Source organism: Molothrus ater, chromosome 26 (genome assembly GCF_012460135.2).
Source record: "Molothrus ater isolate BHLD 08-10-18 breed brown headed cowbird chromosome 26, BPBGC_Mater_1.1, whole genome shotgun sequence".
In the NCBI taxonomy this organism is placed as follows: Eukaryota; Metazoa; Chordata; class Aves; order Passeriformes; family Icteridae; genus Molothrus; species Molothrus ater.
Window position 1 is genome coordinate 3,667,499 of NC_050503.2, and position 22,074 is coordinate 3,689,572.

At 49.4% G+C, this 22,074-nt stretch overlaps 1 protein-coding gene across 1 annotated transcript in view; it reads right to left on the reverse strand.

The window, feature by feature from the left end:
• The window catches only part of SBNO2 (strawberry notch homolog 2), a 51,254-nt gene that overhangs the window by 23,083 nt on the left and 6,097 nt on the right, over positions 1 to 22,074 (reverse strand). Inside the window, exons 2-5 of the mRNA XM_036399559.2 lie at positions 21,492 to 21,712; positions 20,127 to 20,206; positions 14,986 to 15,109; positions 3,464 to 3,628 (exon numbers count right to left, since the gene is read on the reverse strand). Coding sequence (XP_036255452.1) covers positions 3,464 to 3,628; positions 14,986 to 15,109; positions 20,127 to 20,206; positions 21,492 to 21,590 — 468 coding nt within the window. The 5' untranslated portion in view covers positions 21,591 to 21,712. The remainder of the gene's footprint in view (positions 1 to 3,463; positions 3,629 to 14,985; positions 15,110 to 20,126; positions 20,207 to 21,491; positions 21,713 to 22,074) is intronic.

The window sequence follows — 22,074 nt, forward strand, 5'->3', positions numbered from 1 at the left end:
AGCTCTTCCCTCTCTGCCCATTCCTGAGTGATAAACAGAGCCAACACATTGGATACAGCTCCTTTCCTTGGGATAACAGCTCTCCCCACTGGCACACAGAGGCACTTCTGTGTGCAGCCCTTTCCACTTTGATCCCAAAGCACCTCAATCCAGGGATTCTCAGCGAGCTAGGAATGTTTATTTTTAAAGAGGACAAAGCACAAGGCTGTTCCTGTACCTGGGATCCACAGATGGGTCTCCCCCCAGGATTTATCCAGCTTGGCTCCTGGGATGTCCCATCTATCAGAACTTTGAGAGATTGATGTTCCTGCTCTGTCTGGGTCTCTGAGACAAAAGTTCTGGAAAAACTACACTCCTGATGACCCAGCAGTGGACTGTGGGTCAGAACTGGCTGCACAGCCACAGATGAGCGATGGATCACAGGAATCAGGATGTAATGTGATGGATTTTCCATCACTGCAGCTTAGTGACTGCTCTGGCTGCTCAAAACCCAAAGTTCCTGCAATTCCAGGGAAAACTAGGATGGTGTGGTGATGTGGGGAGGCACAAGATTATCAAAGCTGCTGATATCCCACACCAATATGCAGAGGCCAGTGGTGAATCAAACTGGCAGTACTTTTACCCAGTGCCCCAGTACATGGTGCCACTTGCACACAATAATGAAACCAAAATCTCCTGTCCATGAGGCACCTCACTGACACCACCTCAGGAAATGTTACTCAGTTGAAAAACAGCCCAAAAAAGCAGCAACCCTGCCCCAACTGCTTCAGCAAACACAGATAAGACAACGGTTCAAAATTAGCTGGAGATTCCTTTCCAAAGGAAGTCGTTTATAAATGGAATTCCAAGGAGTTAATTGGCCTTATCTGAGCCCAAGAGCTCAGCAGGACACAAGGGTAGAGGGCAGGGCATGAGGAACAGCATGGGACAGGGACAAGGAACAGCACAGGGACAAGGACTCTGCTGGAGATCCTGCTGTGGTCACACAAGTCAGTCTCACACTTACACAACGTTTATTTCTCCTTTGTTTTCTTCATGCTGCATTTAGAACAGCATTTCCCAGTAAGTTTTTGTTGTCCACTCCACAGACACAGAACTCCAGGATTTTCTAGGCATTCAATGTCTCAAACAGAGTTCACATGATTGGAAAGAGCCCACCACAGAACCATTTCTGTGGAGATTTAGGCTTTTACATAAAAACCCAACAATAATATGAAAACAGGAGCAATGTGGCACATGGCTCCTCTGTCCTGGGGATGCATCTGCTCTCCAGCATTTTTAACCATCCAGTTTGCAAGCCTGGGATGTCTGCAGCCACTTCTTGCATTCCAATAGCTCAGCTCTCTTCCTGCTGCCTCAAACTGCAAGTTCCAACTGGTTCGAGGCTTGCAGAAGGAACAGCTCAGGGAAGCACAGCCAGAGAAACTGAGCACAGCAGAGCCTCAAAATGTAGCAGTGATTACCCCAGTTCCCTCCTGGGGTAGCCACTTTGGGTGTTTTTCCCTCAGTCTTCCTAGGAGAGTGACCTACAGTGGAAATATGAGGCACAGATGGACAAGAACTGCAAGAGCTGAGACCCAGATCCAGTGGATGTGGATGATGTGGTCCCAACAACCACTCTCTGCAGAGCAGAGAGCAGAAGGCTGGTGAAAATGCCCAAAAAATGCCCACAATCAGGTGATGCTGAAGGACTGCAAGGATCTCCTGAACCCCAGAAAACTCTGGGATGTAAAAGCCTGCAGGGACTTGCACTCACAAAGTAAACACAAATGGTGAGTCTGAAGTTGAGACAGTTATTCAGTCATTGTTGCTGAACTGTTTGCCCTGGTGAACAAACAAAAGGTGCTGCTGTAGGGGGAAGCTAATGATGCATGTCAGGGTGGTTTTCCTGGAGTCCATCCCTTCAGCACTCCCAAGAACCCTGGACCTGCTGGATTTAACCCCACTTCACCCCTTCCCTGCAGCAGTGAATAACATCACCACACCTCAAACTTCACCCAAAGGAACTGGGTTGGTTTCTTAGTTCCTTGGTAAAACCCCCAAGGGATGAAGGCTGAGGCACCTCCTGTCTGTTGGGAGGATGGGAAAGGAGCAGCCCTGTCCTGGACTGCCAAGCAAATTGTATTCTATTTGCCATCTGCATGAGAGTTTCTTCTGTTCAGTGGGCAGTTTTCCTTATTTCTTCCACAACCACTCCTCCCTCCAAAAACATCTGCTGAGAACAGCTATTGAATGTCCCTGCATGGCTGATAAGAACTACAGCATCCCACTGGGAGATGTGAGCCCAGGGGGAGGAGCCAAGCATTCCTGCCTGGATATAATCTGGAGATTCTGGAACACCAGCACAGCTTCTGCACTGGATTGCCCAGAGGAACAGCAGCTGCCTCTTCCACTGGATCTCCAGAGGAAGAGACTGCACCTTTCTCCAGGATCCCTGCTCCAGCAGAACCACCCCTGACACTGCAGGAGGGCTGAGCCACAATTCCAATGGTTCTGCTGCCAACACCCTGACCCACAGGGTGTCAGGCTGGGTTCTGACTCTGGCAGTGTTTTTTTAGTGCACTGCATTGTTTATTTTATCCTTTTATTTTCTTCCCTACTAAAGAACTGTTATTCCTGCTCCCATAGTTTTTGCCTGAGAGCCCCTTAATTTAAAATTTATAGCAATTCGGAGGGAGGGGGTTTACATTTTCCATTTCAGGGGAGGCTCCTGCCTTCCTTAGCAGACAGCTGTCTTTTCAAACTGTGAAAAATACGTATTTTATGATTAAAATTTCGCAAATATTAAAATGAATATTATATGTGTTATGTTGGAAATTGATGCTGTATTAATTTTCTTAAGTAGTGTGTTAAATATAGTTTTAGTTTATAACATGAGGTTAAAATAGAAACTTTGCTATGTAGATACTTTTTTTCTAAAGAAAGGACTCTCACTGAGATAGGAGCCACAGGACACCTGAATCTTTCAGAGAAAGAGAATTTATTGCTCCATTGTCAGAAGAAACGAACTTCTTCCTGCCTCACTCAGCCATGACAACCCCGTTAGGATTCAGAGAAAGAAGCTGACACTGACCAGACAGAATCCTGTGTTTGAATGGAATTGATGCATCATGTATGAGATGTATGAATATGCAACAGGCTGTTGCTTTTAAGGGTTAATCCTCTGTAATGTGTGTCCTTTCTCGGGCTTATTTTGCCCAGAAGGAGGTACCTGGATGTCCGTAACTCTTTGTTTCTATTGTCTCATATTGCCCTAATCCAAATTGTCCAAATGATTATTACTCTAATTATATTACTACTTTTATAACCATTTCATTACTATTAAACTTTTAAAATTTTAAAACCAAGTGATTGGGCGTTTTTCACCAAACCAAGACAAGCCCCTACCTCGATCTGGTTCTGCTGAGGTGTGTTCACATCCCACAGCGTTGGTGTTTTTCACCAAACCAAGAGAAGCCCCTACCTCGATCTGGTTCTGCTGAGGTGTGTTCACATCCCACAGCGTTGGCACGTGGCTCAGGCTGTCGGCAGGCAGGAAGTCCTTGGCATCCACGATGTCCGAGAGGGAATCCGCAGGGGATGAGAACAGGGAGTTGTTGTTGGAGAGCTCATTGAGGTATGAAGAATCCTGGAACACAAAGCATGGCCGTGGTTGGAGGAGGAAGGATGAGAGCAAAGATCCCTCCTTACTCAGCCAGCAAGTTGTAATTTCTTTCTGCTCAATGAGCGTCTCCGTTGTTTTGCGCTCCACAGATCGCAGGAATTAACCTGGAAATGAGGACAGGCTCTGTGGTGCTGTTTGAAAATCTGTTTCTTCAAAAAGCAGGAAAAGCCCTGGCCTGGAGTGTGGGTACACAGTCAAGGCTGACTTAGGCTGTGCACATCCCTGCACCATGGACTGGGAGAGAGAGGAGAATCCAACGTGGCATCGCTCAACTCCACTTTGTGCCTGATTAAAAAAGGCTGCTGAGGGGGGCAAAGGCTTCACCTTGGCCCCAAAGGACTCGAGGATTTCATTCATGTGCAGGGGCTCCCAGAGACCCAGCTACACTCAACCATAGTGTGGCTGTTTCACTGTAATTTCCCATGCAGCACTACCTGTAGGAAACATCCCTCTCCTCCTGGCAGTTTCTACACACACGAGGCTGCCAGGAGCAGGGGAAGGAGTGCTGGTGTCACCTGGATTTGAATCGAGGAAAATGCAGGCAGATCTACCAATCCTCCTCCCAAGGGCCAGCCCCAGCCTGGACAAGGAACATCCTTCAGCAACAGGGACCACGCTCTGCTCTGCCCTTGCTCCTTTTCTGGTGACTGGGTTGGATGGTTTGCAACTGTTTTATTTGGTGCCAGCCCAGTGATGCTGCTGGTTTGAGTCACACAGACTTTGGCTCAGAAAGAGCCATCAATCCCCTCCCTAACATGAAGCCCATGTCTGATTTCCCTATTTCAGGTGGCAAGAACCAAGAGCCAATAAGCACTTCTTGCTCTGCATTCTTCACTGTGGCACAGACCCTGCCCCTTCCCCAGCTCCATCCCATCACCTCAGCCCTCCTCCCACACCAAACAGCACCTTCAAATTTCGTCAAAGCAGAAAAAACTTTGCTGTTAATTAAGAGCCATGTACTTCCAGCAGCAAACTCCAGCGCTCAGGTCTGGCAGGAGATGAGCCTGTGTCTGTGAGGGAAGGGCAAATGGACCAACAGGTCTGTCTTGGTGGCCCTAGAGATGCTGCACAGCCCAGCCAGAGCACCAGGGTAACCCCACAGGCTGCTGCCAGCAGAGCCAGGGGCTGGTACAGGAGGAATCACTGCTCACTTCCAGTAAAGGGCCAATTTCCCACTACAGGCAGAAAGGCAGCCAAAGACTCTTAAAAGTCACTTAGCCCTGCCTGACAAACCCACGAGGAGCTGAGCCTGGCTGTGCTGCTGCTCCCAAGGGCTTCAGGCCAAGAGCTGGGTCAGAATCCCCCTGATTGCTATCAAAAGTTATGGGCTTGTAGGGTTTAAACCACTGGGACATGTTCCTTTACCCTTCTTCCCAGGGATGTTTCATTTGCCAATGTGTGCCCTGAAGCCATCAGTGCAGGTGCTGGAAGCACTCCAGCAATGGCAGGTGTGATGTGGGGAGTTTGAATTCCTCAATTACCAACTGGTGGACCTAAAGACTCAGGGAGTGAGGGCAGCAGCTCCTGCTCCTGCTATTTCTGTGGCTATTTTAGGATTACCCAGAAATCAAGGCATCCAGAGACTGAACAGGCACCCAGATTTATCACCTTGGAATTAAGGGAGCCCTGGACTCCCTTCAACACTCCAGAAAGCAGAAGAACACTTGGGTGGATCTGGCCATGGCCAGAGTGAGTGGCCTGTGCAGGATCCAGATGGTCCCAGATCCCACCCAGCCCCACTGCTGAGACGCTTCCAAGCAGGGTTTGTTCACCTGCAAAGGGCACTGACAGAGGCTGGGGAAGGAGGAAACATCTGCACACCCAGGTCATGGCAGGGGAGGCTGTGGGGCAGCACAGAGTGGCCATCAGCTCCCAACAATGGGCAAGGGCTGGGCTGGAATAGCAACAGGATATGGGAAAGCCTCATGACCCAACCCAAGACATTGCAGCAAACGTCACCCAGACCTTTCCATCCCCAGGGAAGACTCCAGCCCCGCCACTGGGCTGAACTGGGGAGAGGAAAGCAGCCTCCAAGGCAGAGGAGGACAATACTCCTCCTGGAAGTGATGCAGTGATCCCATCCTCTGCCAGCATTACGAGGCATTAGTCACAAACTTCCAGAATCTCTCATTTGTCTTAACTAATTGCGTTATCTAAAGAGCACTAAAATTAATCACCTGCCAGCTTCCCCACCCCAAGAACTTCCACCACCACTACCTCTGCAAATTCACCAAACCCAGGGTAATTGTTTCACACAAGGCCATGGATAACCACAACCAGTGCAAACCATGCCTGGTTTATCTGATGCAAATGGAAGCAGCTGCCTTGGTGACCTCAGGGAAAAAGAAGGATCATCACCTCAACCAAAAGGCCATGGTCAGGGTCAGTTCAGGCACTGGGGTTTGAAACATGTAATTTTGTCCCTGTTTCAGATGGATTAATCAGAATTTTAAGTTCTTCTCATTAGAAAAATGAGGTTCTACAGTAACAGCATTTCTGTTTCAGCAGAAGTCAAATTTCTGCACCAGACAGAAGTTGTTCTGACAGGTAGGATCTTTATTTCAGATACTTTTTTGCAACTGTTTTTTTACATAAACCTTATTCCCGGAATTCAGCATCTCTGTGGCATCCTCTGGACTGGTCCCAGCAGGTCCAGGCCTCTCCTGGGCCAAAGACCCAGAGCTGGAGGCAGAGCTGCAGGTGGGTCTCAGAGCAGAGGACAACTTGATGCTACTGTGGCACACAGTACTCCTGTCATTATCCCAAAACTGAGATTATGACACATTATCTCCCTAGAAAAGATCAGGAAAAAATCAAGGTACCCCAGCCCAGACATTTGATCTTTCTCAAAGCCCCTGGGAACAGCTCAGCTCCCTCAGTCAAAACAAAGTGTTAAAAATAATGAAAGAACAGGTGAAGTCTAAATACAGACAGAACAAGCATCCTAAAAATATTTTTTTTCCATCAAGCCATCAATAGAAATGGTTTATTTTCTCACAATCCAGACACTGAGGGAGCAGTGTCTGCAGAGCAGCTCTGGATGACTGCACTGCACAGCACACATGTGAAGAGGAGGTTTTATTAAAAACCCAAAACCCTATCTAAACACCCAAATACACACCCACAATTACAGCCACACTGTCACCCAAGAGACATTTGGCACCTCAAAAGTCACAGATTAAGCAAATTATTATTCAGGAGTGACCGAATCAGCAGCTGCAGATGATCACTATAAAATCTTTCAGATGCCAAACCCCAAAGTCTGTCTAAATTTGGGACAATAAACTGACAGTGTGGAGGGTTTAGCTCCCCTTCCTTCCTGCACCCCACATTAACTTTGGAAATAAAAGCCCTTAAAGCCATCACACCTACACAAACACACGGATCAACCCTCAGAGGGCTCCTTCCCTCCAAATTCTACACTGAATAGCACTCAGGAATGCAGGTTCCAGCAAAACAGAAATCACATCTTTGGGACAAAAAAAAAAAAAAATTAAAAAAAAATCTATTCCCAGTACCCAACATGGAGAGGTGTCACTCCCAAAACTCTGCAGCCACTGCACAACTGCCCTGGCCACCAAACACATGAGGAATTCCACCGAGAGGAGGAGGAGGAGGAGGAGGAGGAAAGACCCAGGAAAAAAATGAGGCTTTACCTTGTAGAGAGATGGGAACTTCAGCCAGAACTGCATTTGGGACATTTTAGAGCAGCATTCGGGGGGCTGTCGGTGCGGGAGGCAGCAGCAGGGGGAGGGTGCTCAGAGCAAAGTGCAGAAAGGTCCATTCACAGCCAGGGCTCATCAGGGGGCTTTAAAAGCCAACATGAAGCAGCCAGAGCAGGGAAAATGGAAAATGGAGACTCGGGGCCCGGCAGAGCCGTCCTGAGCCCGGAGATTTGCATAGACTGTTTAGTCACGACGACGAGAGGGCTCTTACTTCCTCTAAGTCCAGGGCTGACTTTCAGGAAATGATGCCTGCTTGGTAAGTCAGTGAAATTACTGGCAGTGCGAGGAGAATTACTGTACGTGGTGTAATCCAACCACAGAGCACAGTAAACAGCTCTGCGGAGCCAGAGCCTTCCAGGCTCCCTCTGCTCCTCTCCCCGGCCACCCAAAGCCAGATTTTGTCCCCCTGGCAGCCCCTGCTCTGGGCTGGGGTTCCTGCCCTTCTGTTCCTACCCCTTCACCCCCGATTTCAGGGCTCAGGTGAAGTGACAAAGTTCATTAGGAGTATTCCCATGTTGGTGTCCCCCCAGAGCCATGTGCTCTCTTTTGTGCCAGACTTTGTCCCCCTGGCAGCCCCTGCTCTGGGCTAGGGGTCCTGCCCTCCTGCCCCTACCCCTTCACCCCCAGTTTCAGGGCTCAGGTGAAATGGTTGAAGTGATAAAGCTCATGAAGAGTATTCCCATGTTGGTGTCCCCCCAGAGCCATGTGCTCTCTTTGTGCCACTTTGTCCCTTTGACAGCCCCTGCTCTGGGCTGGGGGTCCTGCCCTTCTGTCCCTACCCCTTCACCCCCGATTTCAGGGCTCAGGTGCAGTGACAAAGCTCATGAGGAGTGTTCCCATGTTGGTGTCCCCATCAGGAGCCACGTGCTCTGTTTGTGCCAGACTTTGTCCCCCTGGAGCCCCTGCTCTGGGCTGGGGGTCCTGCCCTCCTGTCCCTAACCCTGATTTTAGGGCTCAGGTGCAGCGGTGGAAGTGACAAAGCTCATAAGGAGCATTCCCACGTTGGTGTGCCCCCCAGAGCCATGTGCTGCTCTCTTTGTCTTTGGTGTCTGCCCCACCCCAAATGGTGCCTTTAGGAATCCAGAGGAGTGGCCCATTCTCTTCCCTTTCCTCCCTGGGTCACTGTTATTTCCCAGAGGCCGTTGCCTCCTCTTTCCAAAGCTGTCCCTTTTAACTTTAACAGTTCTGGTAACAGAAATAAATTTCTGGTGGGGAAGAGAAAAAGGCACAAAAAGGGGGGATGTAAACTTAATGAAGGTCTCCTCCAACACTGGAGATTAAAGGAATCACCCAACAAATCACCCTCTGGAAAATCCCTGGGAACTGTCGTGTTTGCTTTGGGTGCAAGAGGCTCCTGTTTGCTCTTCCCTGGCAGGGCTGGTGGCAGCCCCAGAGCCAGGCTCTGCCCGTGGGGTCAATTCCAGTTTGCCCAGCAAACCCAGCAGTGCACACGCTGGGAATGGGGAGGGAGAGGAGCCCTGACTGCTCTGAGTCTCCACCATGCTCCCACAACTTCCAGGCACAGTTTCAAGGGAGCACAGCTCATCTCTGTTCCATATTTGAGCCAGCATTCAGTGCCTGCTGCTGTGGCTGTCGCTGCTGAGACAGCTCCTCTCAGGGCCTTGTGCTGGGAACAGCTGGAAAATCCCATTTTATCAGGCACTTCTCAAAATAAAACAGAGCTTTGGAGTGAAAGAAGCACAAAGTCCCAGCAGGCTATCAAGAGAGGTGAGCAGACAAAGCCCTCCAGGAGAGAGCTGAGCGAGGGAATTCTGCTTTGTGCCATCAGATGAGGAAGGAGGATGGGCCCCTCCAAGGAAAACTCGCCAGGTACTGAGGCTGGAAAACCACCCAGAGGGCAAAATTCTGCAGCAGGACTCGTTCCCAAGGGCAGAACCCTCTGCAGCATCGTGGGACTGAAACATCAACAGCGAGGATCCACATTCCACACCTAGTCCAGGAGTTTTTTTCATAGGCTAATTGAAAGAAAACCACCTTTTCCCTGGCACAAATGCAGCTGTGGCAGGGTCTGCACGCAGGGATGGGGCCCCCAGCAGGAGCTGGAGCCTGGGCTGGGCTCTCCCTGCTCCCAGGACCCACCTCATCTCCCAGTGGAGGCTGCAAGCAGCCCCTCCCTGAGAGCCAGCAGAACGTCCTGCAGGGACTACAGAGACAGCAGAATTCGGTTTCTGTGGGCAGCAGAAAGGCTGAGGGTTCTCAAGGCTGCTTTTCTCTGAATTTGCTGTATTTAAGGGCAGGCTCTGCTGGGGCAGGTGCTTTAATGAAATGCGTGGAGTGAAGAGGCCAAATTAATTTCTGAAATGTCTTAATTAGCAACTTGCTGTGTGACCTTGACTGAACCACTATGTCCTGCCTGAGTCAATCAAGGACTTGCAATCTGTGCAACCTTTGGAAGAGCAGGTGGATTATTTCCTCTTCCTTTGCTGTCAGGGGGGGGCAAAATGCAGACATGAGAGACCTGTGTGCTGCTGGAGGAAGTGGGAACACAGCTCAGACACCCAGGGCTGCTGCATTGATTTTGCAAGACCACAGCAGTTTAATCACCAAGGGGAAGATAAACCACTGTGGAACCACCACCTGGAATGTTCCCAACCTGCCTCCCCACAATTCACCCAAGAACACGTGTGCTGACAGACAGGGACAAGGAAAGCAGGATTATTCCAGCTCTCACATCTGACTTATCCCCTTCCAGCCAAGCCCAGGGAGTTGCTGTGCTGGGGAACTTTCTGCACCCCCTGACTCAGACCAACTCTGCTTTGAATTAAAGCATCTATTTTCAACCATCTCCTCATGGTGTGCTGTTGGATTCTATTAGCAGCACTTTCAAGAGCACTGAGCATTTCAGACTGGCTTTTCCCACTTTTGTTGGCTTTGGCAAAGGAGGAGGCAGGGAACTGTGCCTGCCAAGACCCTCAGAAGGCAGATCTCCATCCCTCCTGCCAGGAGTGGACATTGCTGCTTGGAGGCAGCAACACAGATGAAAACTATCAAGATTAGAATGTGGGGAGGGGGGTATCTGAGCCCTCCAGGCTCTTTTAGCCCTTTCCCCAGGGCCACAGGCATCTGAGGGGGCCCCTGCAATCCACTGACAACAAAGCATACCTCAAAACCCAAATTATACCTCCCTTCCTCCAGGGAGCCAGCTCAGGGTGCCTCAGCTGGAGCACCCCAAGCCCTTTGGTCAGTGCACAGTGAATTATAACCACAGCCTTCGTTTTCCTTACCCCAGGGCTGCAGGATGTGTCAGGTATCTCAGCCAGAGGGGTTATAAAGTGTTATTGCATCAGCCCAAACCCCAAAGCTGCAGTGCAGAAACAAAGACATGAGCATGCAAAGCCACTTGTTCTTCCAAGGCCAAGAGCCAGGTAACTGCCTGCAAATGGATTTTAATGTCTGTGTTCCCTGTAGACATAACTCCAGGACAGCAACAGAAGTTCCAGGATGTTTCTTATTCCAGGAAACTCTTTGTTTCAGCCACAACCAAGTGTTCCATATAATTTAATAACTGTTGCATTGATTTCTCCTAAATCACCACAGCTCTGTGCTCTCTGCAGCACTTCTAAAAATTAATACTTTTTTTAAGAGCAGGTTAATTTCTCCTCCTGCTTTAACAAGGACGATTAAGAGGAGATTGCAAGGGGCTGGTGGTGAGGAGAGGGCTGGTTTATGATTAACACGTGTGCTCAGGAGCCCCCATCCAGCACAGCAGATCAAACAAGGCTGTAACTGCATCTTGACAGAATTACTGAAGGTGACTCTGCCTGGGAGCAGGCAATTCCTCCTGGCCCACAGGGTAAATCCATCTGGCCTGATGTCCCTCCAACCCACGTTTGAAGAAGGGGACCAGAGGTCCTTCCAAAGCACCCAGAGCTGGCCCACTGAGGAGAGAAGGAGGATCTGCACACCCACCATGTCCCCAGTTCCACCTTCCCCTGGAGCTGCTCCCCCTCCCAGGTTTATTTCTCAGGGCACATGGAGTCAGCAGAGGAGGTTTCTGTGTGTTTAGCAAAGTCCTGTTCTAGAGCCACAAGCAGCACAAAATTAGGCAAAGGGAACACAGACTGCGAGCAAAGGCCATCAGAGATGACAAAGAGCTCAGGGGAATTAGGCAGAGTCTGTGTTTCAATTAATTCTAAACTGTCCAGGGCAGTGAAGTAAAGAAAAATCTGTGGTGGCCAAGAGCAGCAGGGATGCTCTCCTAGAGCAGGATGCTTTGACTCTGCAAGGGTCTGGGGACAGACACAGCTCACAGGGACAACACAGGCCAGAGGATAAGTTTAACCCTCCTGGATTCAATGTTTTATTATGGCAATTAACAGCTCTCACCATCAGTGTCACAAGACAGAACCACCACAGGCACGGTGCCTTTGCAGAACTGCCGCCCACGAGTGCCAGATCCCAGCTCAGCAGCACCTGGGACTGCAGGAATAACCAGCAGGAAGGGAGGGAAGCAACAGAAACCAAACCCTGCTTCTCTCAGGACTGTGATTTGTAAGGACACGTGGGCAGTCTGTAGACTTTTCCATAAGGAGATGGCACCATGTGGTTGGGATGAGACTTTGGCTGCAGACAACAGTTCCCAAGACCAGAAATGCTGTCAGACCCAACGTGGCCTCCCAGAACTATTTTCTGAACCTCCACTCAAGCCACTTGTTTATATAAAAAATGCCAACAGATCAGCAAGGATGAATCACCCAGGAGCAAGCCAGAACCCTATTGTGCAGGAAACAAGTTCAAGTTCACATCAGGCTGTTCTGGCCATGCAGTGAGCACCTTCCCTGCTCAGCAAGGTGAATGGCTCAACCACAGAGAAACTCCCAGAGACATTAGAAAATGTGGCAATTCCCACTCTCAGTATCCCCAAGGTCAGCAAAGCCTTTGCACTCTGCAAGACCAGGACTCCCAAAACAAAACATGGAAGGATGATGAGAGGAAAAACCAATGCCAGAGGAAAAAGCACCAGAACTCCCACTCTGAACTCTACAGCACATGGACAATCACTGCCACCAACAGAAAGGGTTTGCTACACAAATGCCTCAATCATTTGCTCTTTAGACCTTTCAAATCCTTCTTCATTATTCCTCAAAATTCTGGGTTCTGCTGCGGGAGCAAAGCCAAGAGAACAGCCTGTGTCCATGTGTGGAGGCAGCACAAGTCCTCACACAAGCACCTGATCCATTTTGCCTGCCCAAGAACCACAGATTGGACAGGAATCTCTTACCAGCACCTGCAGCACACTCCTCATGTTGCCCCTTGGGCTCCACTGCTCTGTCTGGCATGGTTGGATCAGCCCTTGCCACTCCTACCATGGCAGCAGGAAAGTTTGGAAGAGACAGGTACTTTCCTGAACAGCCACCTGGAAATATGGAACCACCCAGCTGCTCCCACCACCCCTCCTGGATGGCATCTTTCAGCTTCCCAAGCCAAATGTTAATATTTAACAATTTGGTGTCTGGGAAAATGAGAAATCGTTCAAGTGGAAAACGTTGCTGAAGAAAGGGCTGGAAAAGCTTCAGGAGACTCCCAGATGGCTCCAGACTGATGCCACTATCTCCAATTTGAGACCTGCTGCTCCACCAGAGCCAGGCTCCACCTCTGGCTCCTGTGAGCAGATCTGCAGCTTTTCTCTGGATGGGCAATGCCTGATGGCTCAGAGACCCCTGGGGTTTATCCATGGCTTCCATGTCAGTGCTTAGTACATCCTGCTCCCAGTGAGCACAGGAGAGACCGTGCAGGTGCTCAGAAATCCAAATCTGAGTGTTCAGAAGGCTGACCTGGCTCCATCCTGCAGAATGAGCTGTTAGAGGATGACTGGAGCCTGACATTCCTCTTCCAGAGACAGCCCCACAGGCGAAATAACTGAGTGCTGTCCCTTGGCTCCAGGGAGCTTCAGCTTGGAAAACAGAGCTCCAGCAAAGCCTGATCCACCGTTCCTGAGTTTCAGGGTGACACATCACTACCCTGTTACCTGTGGAATCTCCAGAGCATGGGCTCACAGACAAAGCATGGAACAGGCCAGGAGAGCACCATGAAGCTGCTTTGCTCATTGTGGAAGCACATGGCACTGCCTGGTGGTACAATATCCCAGTGAAGGAACCGGTTTGGCTGTGTTAGGTTCAGTCCAAACAAAAGCCCATTTGCCTAAAATCAACTCACTCCCATCCATGGCTTCCTCTCCCAAAGGATAAGAGCAGCACAAGAATTATTTCTTGCTCTGGGAATCATTTGAGGTCATTCATGCTTGCTTTGTCTCAGAGCTTCCTGCTCTTTTCTCACCCAGCCAACACAAAGCATCTCCTTTCACAGAGAACCTCCAAAAACCTGCTCCTCCAAGTTGGCTGAGATCAATTTCTGTGATGCAGCAGGGAAGGAAGCTGACTGACCACTGAGATACTAGAAAATACATAAGTTAAAGAAATAATTAAGCCCTTTTCCCGTTGAACCCATCAGCCAAACCCCACCAGACCTGGAGGTGAGACCTGTGGCAGGGACCCCTCTCCCCTTCCCATCACAGCCCCATAAATGGTCTCACAAGTTGATGAGATCACCTTTCTGTCTCGTTCCTCCCACAATTAATTCTGCAGGAGGCAGAGATCAATGCTCCTGTGATTCAATTATTTATCTGGTTTAATCCAGCCAGAAAACCCTGCCCAGCAGCTGCCCAGTGGCTGCCCAGGTGGGTCCCTGATGTGAAGCAGGAGGAGCTGGATGGGGGGACCACACCAAAAAGCACAAATCCCCAGCACCTGCACATCCAAACCTGCAGAAATCAGAGCCCAAAGCAGTGACAAAACCACTCTTTAGCCATACCAAGAAACCAAAGACACAACGAGGGGGGAATTAACACATACACCAGCAGACACCAATGTGTGTGTTAAGTCCTAGAAAGGATATAGCCTGTCCCTTCTTTATTCCAAAGTCAGCTCTATCATATCAACTACTTGCAGTTTTTACTGACTAATCTTACCATAAGATGTTGCCAAAAGTAGTGCAATGTTTCAAAACCTCCAAGGAAAAAGCTCCTTCCCACCCAGAGAGATCCCCAAGGTGAGGGAGGTCTGGGTCCCCAGAGATGCTGAGTGACTCGGGGTCACTGCTCATTCCTCCCACACTTCAGCTCTGCAAAAACTGACCTGGCTCCACTCTTGGAATGCTAGGCACTGAGTTGATGTAATCCCTAAATATTCACTATTCAGGAATCCACCACTTGTAACCAGTGAGGAAGAACATGCAGCACAAGAGAATTTTGGGAGGGAAATAACCAAAGAGTCTGAAGCGTGTTCAGTTCACACTCTGGGACCCTCCTGCAGCCCCAGCACCACCAGTGTTTATGCCAAACACCCCTTTAAAAGACAGAAGCTGTTTTACCACAGAGAAGCTCCTACCAAACCATGGACACTTTTCAAATTCCTGGTGTCAGAGAACTGATCCCAACTGCACACAATTCCTCTCTGGGGCTGGACAAATTTATCGCCCATCTCTTCGTTTTCCCTAAGTAAGGCAACACTGAAAAGCAATCCCCAGCACTCCAAAGCCTCATTTTTTCCCCAAAGACATCAGGAACTCTGCACTTACCTGAGGAAAATCCCCATTTTTTGGTAAGAAGTCAGTGGGGTCCACAGCTGCATAGTTTGTATCCAAGAAATGTGGTCTGCTGATGGAATCCATATAAAAATCCTGAGGGGGGCTAAAATATTGCCTGTAAGGAAATGGGAAAAGCAGTTACTCCCTGTCAGTCCCCAGCACTTCTCAGGTCACTTCAGCCTCTGACAGCAGTGAAGCTGAATCTTCAGGATGTCACATACAGGAGAGGGATATTATTGGATATTATCCAGAAGAGAGATGGCAAAATAATACCTCTACCAGTTCTATCCCACTTCCCAAAGTCAGCAGTGTAAAAATGCTGAATTAAGAATATAATTCTTAATTTGTGTAGACCAGGAAGGACTTAATAGATAAAAATGGTCTGCAGTACCCAATATTTCAGCCCTGATGACAAAGCAGAATGAAGCCCTGGGACATCCCAGCATGATGGGCGTGGTGGACCCGCCAGTCACATCATGTGAGGACATGAGCTGCAGGGAAACATCACACCTGAATGCCAGTTTAGGCCACAAAACCCCCAAAACAGCCTCACAAATCAGCTCTGACAGGGAAACACCCCTGTTAACCCACCTGGACAGGGGGTTCACCACTCACAGAGCCCAAAGGCAGGTGAGAATGGAGGGGTTGGTGACTTGGAAACAAGACAGAACTGTTACCTAGAGAGAGGAACTAGGGATGTGAGCTCAAAAGCAAGATCAGTGCTCAGCCAACAGGGGAACAAAGCAAAGATCCTGCCTGCTCCACCTGGGCAGGGCCATGCCAGCTTCCTCCTGCTCCCTGCACCCTGCATCCGTTTCCTCCAGGCAGCCAGGGGCAAAAACTGCCACGAGAGCAGCCAATTTCCTTCCTCCTGCCCAGGAGCAGCTCCTGGCCTCTGCTCCACGCCACCTCCTGGTTTGCACAAGCCTTTTCCCTCTCCTGCAGGAGCAAGGAATGTGCTTTGTAATCCTTCCCGTAAGGGGCCGTGCTCCTGCTTGGGCGATTGCCACCACGGGACATCCACCCCAGCTGGGTGGTTTCCTCTTTCTTCACCCTGATGCCCAAATAATCCACGGCCAGAAACTTGAACAGGGTGCTGGGAAGAGGGAGAAACAGAGTTTGAACAGAACTCCTGCCCAGGAGCTGGGAATGCCAAGCTGCCAAAGGATTATTAAGCAATTAAGGTGCCATGTGTGGCCAGCAGCTCGTTAACGCACCCGGTGAACATTTACATGTGGATTTATGTGCAAACACAGTTATCTCCTCTGATAAATACATTTTTCCTGCTTGTTTCCCATCACTAAAGACAAACCCCTCAAAAATTAACAGCTCTTTCCTCCCTTTTCTTTTTGTTTTTCTGTGCTGCCACGGCTTTACCTGCTGCAGAGACACCTGAGACCCTGTGTGAACACAAACCTGCACATCCCAGCTCCCAAAGTCCAGCCCTGATTGTTGGCTCTTTGTAATCCACCCAAGGAAATTAAAATCTGGGCATAAATTCTGGGAATTAATTATTTCCACACAGGAAAAGGCTGGTTTAAAAGGCTTTCAAGCCAAGGCTGCTGTGGTCTCGCTGTCTCTCACACGAGGACACAGCTTGGCCAGCATCAAGGAACTAACCAAGGAATAGGAAAACTATTTTTACTGGAAAAGTGAACACCCTCTCCTCTTCCCCTGGCACTTTGTGGCGAGGACAAAGGTCAGTCAAGGTAACAAGAAACAGAGCAAGAGAGCTCCAGCCTCCCTGGCTTGCTGTGGAATGACCAGCTCTGCTTGGCATTTTGTTACCCTTAATCTTGGTCTTCCAATCTGCCCATGTGAGATGCCCTTGGTTGCTGCAGTTTGCAGGGAGAGCCCACAGCAGCTCCAGGCACCACTTTGAGATCCTCCTTGGAAAGCCCCAAAATCCCATCAGTACTTTTGGAGCTGGGCTTTACCTTCCCTGGACTCAGAACTCAAAGCTGTCTCCTCTCATTTGCAGGCTGGGCACAGAGCCATTGACAAGTTTGCTTGAAATAAACCGAGACAAAAATGCTTTAATTGGAAGAATCAGGTCAGTGACCCTGTCACAGCCAAGCTGTGAACACTGCCCTGTCCCCACCTGCTCAGCCTCTCCAGGGCTCAGTTCCTGGTAAACTGCTCTATTGTGGGTCAGCAGCTTCCCTCAAATGCTGAAGGGGTTCACTAGACAACCAAAAACAGCTCCAGAAAGGAAATTTATGCTGCTTTAATCACAGCAGCTGCCCAAGGAGGAACGCTCCGTTGCAATTCCGCTGCATTCCAGCTGCTCATCCAGCTGCTCATCCCAATGAGCATGACCAATGCATCCAAAGCCCTCCTGGGCCCACAGTGCCACTTCTCTGAGACCTCCATGTGTGTTTTGGCCAGGCTCCATCCTCTGTCCTCCACTCAGAGACACAAACTTCTCATCTCAAGCCAGTGGAAGATCAGGGAGAGCTGAGAGGCCACGGGCTGCCTTGGCACTAGCCTGCCACTTTCCTTCCTCACCAGACACCAATCCATGTTTTTTCAGAGCCTGCTTTACTATTTCAGCAAGCAATGCTCCATGCAGAGGTGGAAAAGGGCATAAAAACAACACGAAAAGTGTAAACTGGGGACAAAGCTTTGCTGCAGCTGTGTGACACCTCATCCAACAGCACAACTGGGCTGCCCCAGATCCCCCCAGCCAGGAATGTCCTGAGCCTCTCAGCAAGGGAAGCTGAGCTCTGCAGGGATAATTCCTCAGAAAAGAGCTGAGCTGCTGCTCTTCAGAGCTCTGAACCTCCCAGGTTCTTTCAGGGAGGTTGAATACACTGTTGACATTTGTCAGGTTAAGAAAATCTGAACCCAAGAGGCCGCGTTTGGGGTCTTCTGAAGAAATTCCCTAGCATTAAAGTGAACTCCTGAAAAGAAACAGGAAAAACCTGCTTCAGGATAAAGGTGTTGCTATGAGAATAAGCCCTGTCCAAACACAGCCACTTGCAAATGAGATTTCTCTGCAAGGATTCTGAAGAAAAACGTGCACCACCCCTAATGCCAGCTGCATTTTTTCATGTTACAGCAATGGGCTACAATTACAACTGCCTTTAAAATCTCACTTTTCAATGTTTCCATTCTTTCCAGGAATCCTGCCTGTAACCCCCTCACCCTAAATCCACCTAAAACAGAGTCAGTGCCATTTTCAAATACAAAAAGCACAGACTTTTTTTTTTTTTTTAAGGTGAAATGCAGATATGGAAGATCTAACCTGAAAAGTGATTTTTACACCTCCTGAGGTACGAAGAACAGGAAGCTAAAGGTGCAGCATGGGCTAAATCATTCCCTAGCAAATCATTACTACAATGGGCCTCATTTCCAGAAGTAACTTCAGCAAAGGCAGCAAGTCCAGGTTTGTGTCAGACACAGGCATGTCCTTGCAGGATTGGGCTGTTCCCGGCAGCGCTGGTACGAGCGGCACCGAACAGGAAGAGAGTGAGGGGCAAAACCAGAACAAATGGTCAAGAGGAAAAAAAAAAAAAAAAAACCAAAAAAAAAAACCCCAATGCAATAGATAAACACAATCTAATCTTGTGGTTCAATGCAGCAAAACAGAAGTTCTGTTATAGCTCTCTGGAGGATTCACAACATGTAATTTACAGGAATCCTGCTCAAAAAGCACAGCCCCTTCCAATCAGCCAGGCTGGCCAAGAGCAAAAGACCTGAATGGATCTGAGAAGTCTCCTGTGGGGAGGAGCTGGCACAGCTCAGCTCCCTCAGCACCTGTGGGGCAGCTTCTGGTACCCTCTGATGGGGAACTGCCCTGTGCATCCACCCCACAGCTCCTGCTGCGGCCAGAGGGGACCAGGGCAGCAGGAGCACAGGGACTCGAGTCCCCTCATCCCCCTGCCAGAGGAGCTGATCCTCACTGCTCCTGTCTGCCTGGAGCTCACACCCTCCCAGGGAGGGATCCTGTCACAGACACGTTTTCTGAAAAATCCTTTCCTTAGGATTTTTCCTCCTGAGAAGCTGAGAGGCCTCAGGAACAAAATGTAAGCCAATGGTTATCTGCTGCTGTGGAATGCAACAGGTGCATCTGGGATTGGTCTCATGTGGTTGTTTCTAATTAATGGCCAATCACAGCCCAGCTGTCCGGACTGTCTCGGTCAGTCACAAGCCTTTGTTATCATTCTTTTTCTATTCTTAGCCAGCCTTCTGATGAAATCCTTTCTTCTATTCTTTTAGTATAGTTTTAATATAATATATATCATAAAATAACAAATCAAGCCTTCTGAAACATGGAGTCAACATTCTCATCTCTTCCCTCATCCTCAGACCCCTGCAAACACCATCACAGGGATCCCACCATGAAGATGCCAAAATCCCTTTAGGAGGGAGGTTACATTAAATGCCCAGTTTAATGCCAGGCACCTGGAACAGAGTTGTTAGCTCAGGATGTCAAATTCTGCTTCTTTCAGTTCTCCTTCTCCCACCTCTGACCTAGATAAAGAACACATCCTGTGTATCCCTGGATTCACATAGACCAAAGGAGCCATGGATCAGCCTCCAAACCCCCAGCCCCACCAGAATCACCATCCACGTCGCTCAGTGATGGCACAAGGCCACTTCATGTTGTGCAAACATTTGTCATATCCCACCTTGTGATGAAGGTTCATTGTGAAGGGAAAATGGAAGACAAAATTTTTCAGTAAAGACATGACACGGCTGTTAGTGTCAGTCACTTCCACTGACATGGCAGAGGATTTTAACATCACCCAAAATCTAATCCCCAGTACAGGTAACATCTTCCTCCACATCTGTGCAAATCCAGAGACTGCCCCATGTTTGCTCAGTTGGATCTGTTAAGAATTCCATTAGTGTTACAAATCCAGGCTAAACCAAAGCCGTTTCTCCCCTACTGCAGCCTCCAGGTTTAACAGAAAACAAAGGTTTTTTTCTCATTTTTAAAAACAAAAAGCTGTTTGCTGCTGCTCCCAAGCTGCAGCAGTGTCTGAAATGCCACAAGATCAGTGGGTGATGCAATTATTTCCCCATCAGATCATGAAATAAAGTAAACATGGAAAGCAGCAAAGAAACAGTTGAATCATGGGGTGTGCAAGAGCAGAGGGGATTAGACAAAGGAGAACAGCACTCACTGGTTTTCACTTGGGAAAGATGAGGTTGGGAAAGGGACTGGGTAGCAGCTACTCCACGAGTCGGCGGCCAGCATGGAATTCTGCAAGCAGAAGGCACAACAGTTAGAGCAGCAGAGGCCTGGAACCATTACCTGGGGCTGCAGACACGAGGGCAGGCCCATGGCTTCCCTCCCTCAGTGCTTCCCAGAGGCAGAGGTGGCTCTTTGTCTCTCCAAACCTCCAGTTTCACCTTTGGAACCTACTCCCCTACCACTGTCCCCTTCCCCAGCCCTTGCACAGGACACTCTGAAGGGACAAAGGAAATGGCATCGAGAGGAAATGGCATCAAGCTGTGCCACGAGATGTTCAGGCTGGACATCAGGAGGAATTTATTGGTGGAAAGGGTAGTCAGGCTTTGGCAGGGGCTGCCCAGGGAGGTGGTGGAGTTCCCATCCCTGGAGGTGTCCAGGGAAGGACTGGACGTGGCACTCAATGCTCTGGTGTGGTGACAAGGTGGGAATCAGTCACAGATTGAACTTGATGACCTTGAAGGTCCTTTCCAACCTCAGTGATTCCATTATTCTATGATTCAGTCTCTGTGGGATGTCAGCACCAACCCAATAACCTGAAATTGGCTGGCAGAGGTCACATCCAAAAATGTCCTTTTGTGCCTTTTGTCTTCTCACCTCCCTGAACAGTCTCCAGTTAATGGCAAGGTCTTAGCTCAGCTCATACCAATAAAATCAGGGAGAGAGCACAGTATCTCCTTACTTAGCTCCACGGCAGCCTTTAATCTGTTCTTTTTGTGCCCAAAGCAATGAAACCTTGTACTTGAAGCAAGAGGAACTTGGGCCTCGCTTGAACCTCTGTGTCCCTGCATGCGACACATTCCAGAGTTTGAAACAGAAAGAGAAAACTCCAGGAACACATCAGCTATTTTGGGACAGGGTTTGCTTTTTGCCCTGTTGGACAAATGCATCAGGGACCTGGTCTGGTTTTAGCATCTATATCAGGACAAATACAACTTATTTATCTCTGCTGCTCTGGAAACAGAGACAGCTGGACCCGGGCACAGATTCACACATCTGGTAGAGTTGTGCTGGGGCAGGAACAAGGTCTGCAATCCTGGGCACATTCTCTCAGTCTCTTCAGTCCTTCCTCAAGGAGCTGGCAGCCAGCAGCTTTCAGAGAGGTTTTGCTTTAATCACAGCCCTGCTTTTCCCTCCTCACTTCAGTCCCGCACCCCCCTGCGCAGCTGCCTGGAAAGTCTGGAAATTGCTGCTGTAAACACAGACCAAGACTCCCAGGATCTACCAGGCCAGATTGCTGTGCCCAGACCCCTCCTGGGCCACAGCCTCCCCCTCCCCAGGATCTGCAGGGTCTCACCTCCACATTGGGCACGGCGAGCTGGGAGCGGAGGCCGGGGACGCCGCGGACGGCATCGCCCGGCTGCTGGTGCTGTGGGAAGCTGTTCCCCCCATCCATGGTGGGGTGAGAGCATCAGCCCGTGTCCTGCCTCATGGAGTCCTCAGGAGGGTGGGACAGGCTGTGGAGTGAGTGGTGGCAGCGTCTTCAATTGTGCTCTTCACCCTGCACCATGTCCTGGGCTGGGAAGGAAAGGCGTGTTTAGGTTTTGTGAAAGGGGAGGTGGGGAAAAAAAACTACTTGTGAGCTGAAACATAGCTTAGAGATGAGCAAACAGCCAGCAGCCTGTGAAATGCTGCTGCCTCTTCAGAAAAGAGAGGGTTTTATGGGAAACAGAGCTCTCCATTAGCACCACACCTGGAATTCACCCAGGCTGGAACTGGAACACACCTCGCCTTTCACACCAGGAGCCCCGCAGGTCCCTAAGGTCACCCACAGCTGGGCTCAGCCTGAGGAATTTGCTTATCTAATGTACAAGAAGACTCTGCACTCCTGTGTAAACTCATGGTAATCAATTCCCCCAAATTGCCTGTTTTGCTGAAAA